Source organism: Gregarina niphandrodes, assembly GCF_000223845.1.
Source record: "Gregarina niphandrodes unplaced genomic scaffold scaffold00953, whole genome shotgun sequence".
NCBI classification, from domain to species: Eukaryota; Apicomplexa; class Conoidasida; order Eugregarinorida; family Gregarinidae; genus Gregarina; species Gregarina niphandrodes.
Window position 1 is genome coordinate 1 of NW_011646225.1, and position 1,136 is coordinate 1,136.

The 1,136-nt window shown below is 42.3% G+C and overlaps 2 protein-coding genes across 2 annotated transcripts; one reads left to right on the top strand and one right to left on the bottom strand.

Annotated features, from left to right (window-relative positions):
* Window positions 1-37: 37 nt before the first annotated feature.
* Window positions 38-244, top strand: GNI_243970 (hypothetical protein; the record flags this gene model as incomplete). Its single annotated transcript, XM_011136492.1, has 1 exon — window positions 38-244. The coding sequence occupies one exon, from the start codon at window positions 38-40 to the stop codon at window positions 242-244; it is 207 nt and encodes a 68-aa protein (XP_011134794.1).
* Window positions 245-443: 199 nt separating this feature from the next.
* On the bottom strand, window positions 444-593 carry GNI_243980 (hypothetical protein; the record flags this gene model as incomplete). Its single annotated transcript, XM_011136493.1, has 1 exon — window positions 444-593. The coding sequence occupies one exon, from the start codon at window positions 591-593 to the stop codon at window positions 444-446; it is 150 nt and encodes a 49-aa protein (XP_011134795.1).
* Between the last annotated feature and the right edge of the window lie 543 nt (window positions 594-1,136).

Consider the following 1,136-nt stretch of genomic DNA (forward strand, 5'->3'; position numbering starts at 1 on the left):
AAGAGCCGACATCGAAGGATCAAAAAGCAACGTCGCTATGAACGCTTGGCTGCCACAAGCCAGTTATCCCTGTGGTAACTTTTCCGTCACCTCTAGCCAGAATCTTTCTGGGCTTAAAGGATCGATAGGCCATGCTTTCGCAATTCTTATTGATGATACAAATCCGAATAATGCTAACTTTTCTCCTTTCGGTCTACAAGAGATTTCTGTTCTCCTTGAGTTAACCTTAGGGCATCTGCGTTGATGTTTAGCAGATGTGCCGCCCCAGCCAAACTCCCCATTTGATAATGTCCTCAGTGAATGTCGTTTACACTTTAGTTTCGCGTTTCTGCAGAGCAGATCCACTAATTCCGAGTGAGCAAAGCCACATTAGAAGCCGTGGTATTTCACTGTCGCATTAGATGCTCCCACGTATGCTACATCTTCCAAGTAGTTTTACAATATCAAACTAGAGTCAAGCTCAACAGGGTCTTCTTTCCCCGCTTATATTGCCAAGCCCGTTCCCTTGGCTGTGGTTTCACTGGATAGTAGTTGGGGACAGTAGGAATCTCATTGATCCATTCATGCACGTCATTAATTAGACGACGAGGCATTTGGCTACCTTAAGAGAGTCATAGTTACTCCCGCCGTTTACCCGCGCTTATGCGAATCTCATCACAATAACATTCAGAGCACTGGGCAGAAATCACATTGCGTGTATAGTTTTCAACTTTACACAATGCTTTGTTTTAATTAAACAGTCAGATTCCTCTAGTCAACACCAGTTCTGGATATGTCATAATTGTGACTTAACAAGTTAAATCACTGACGTCCAGAGCCAATCCTTTTCCAAAGTTACAGATCGAATTTGCCGACTTCCCTCATCTACTTTATTCCACTTAACCATAGGCTGTTAACCTTGGAGACCTGATGCGGTTTAGGGTACGGTTATCAACAATAGCAAATAGTAATCGAAATTTCAAGGTTCAAATAGGTTGGCGAAAGATCCCATTGAGAATGGAACATGTCCGACTTTTTATCTTTTTCGCTAACTAAATCAATTCAAAAGATTCAAGTCATTGTCAAGCGTCGCAAGCGCCTGCTGCCAAACTATCTGAAGAATCAATCACTTTTTGTCACCAAACTATCGTTTTTAG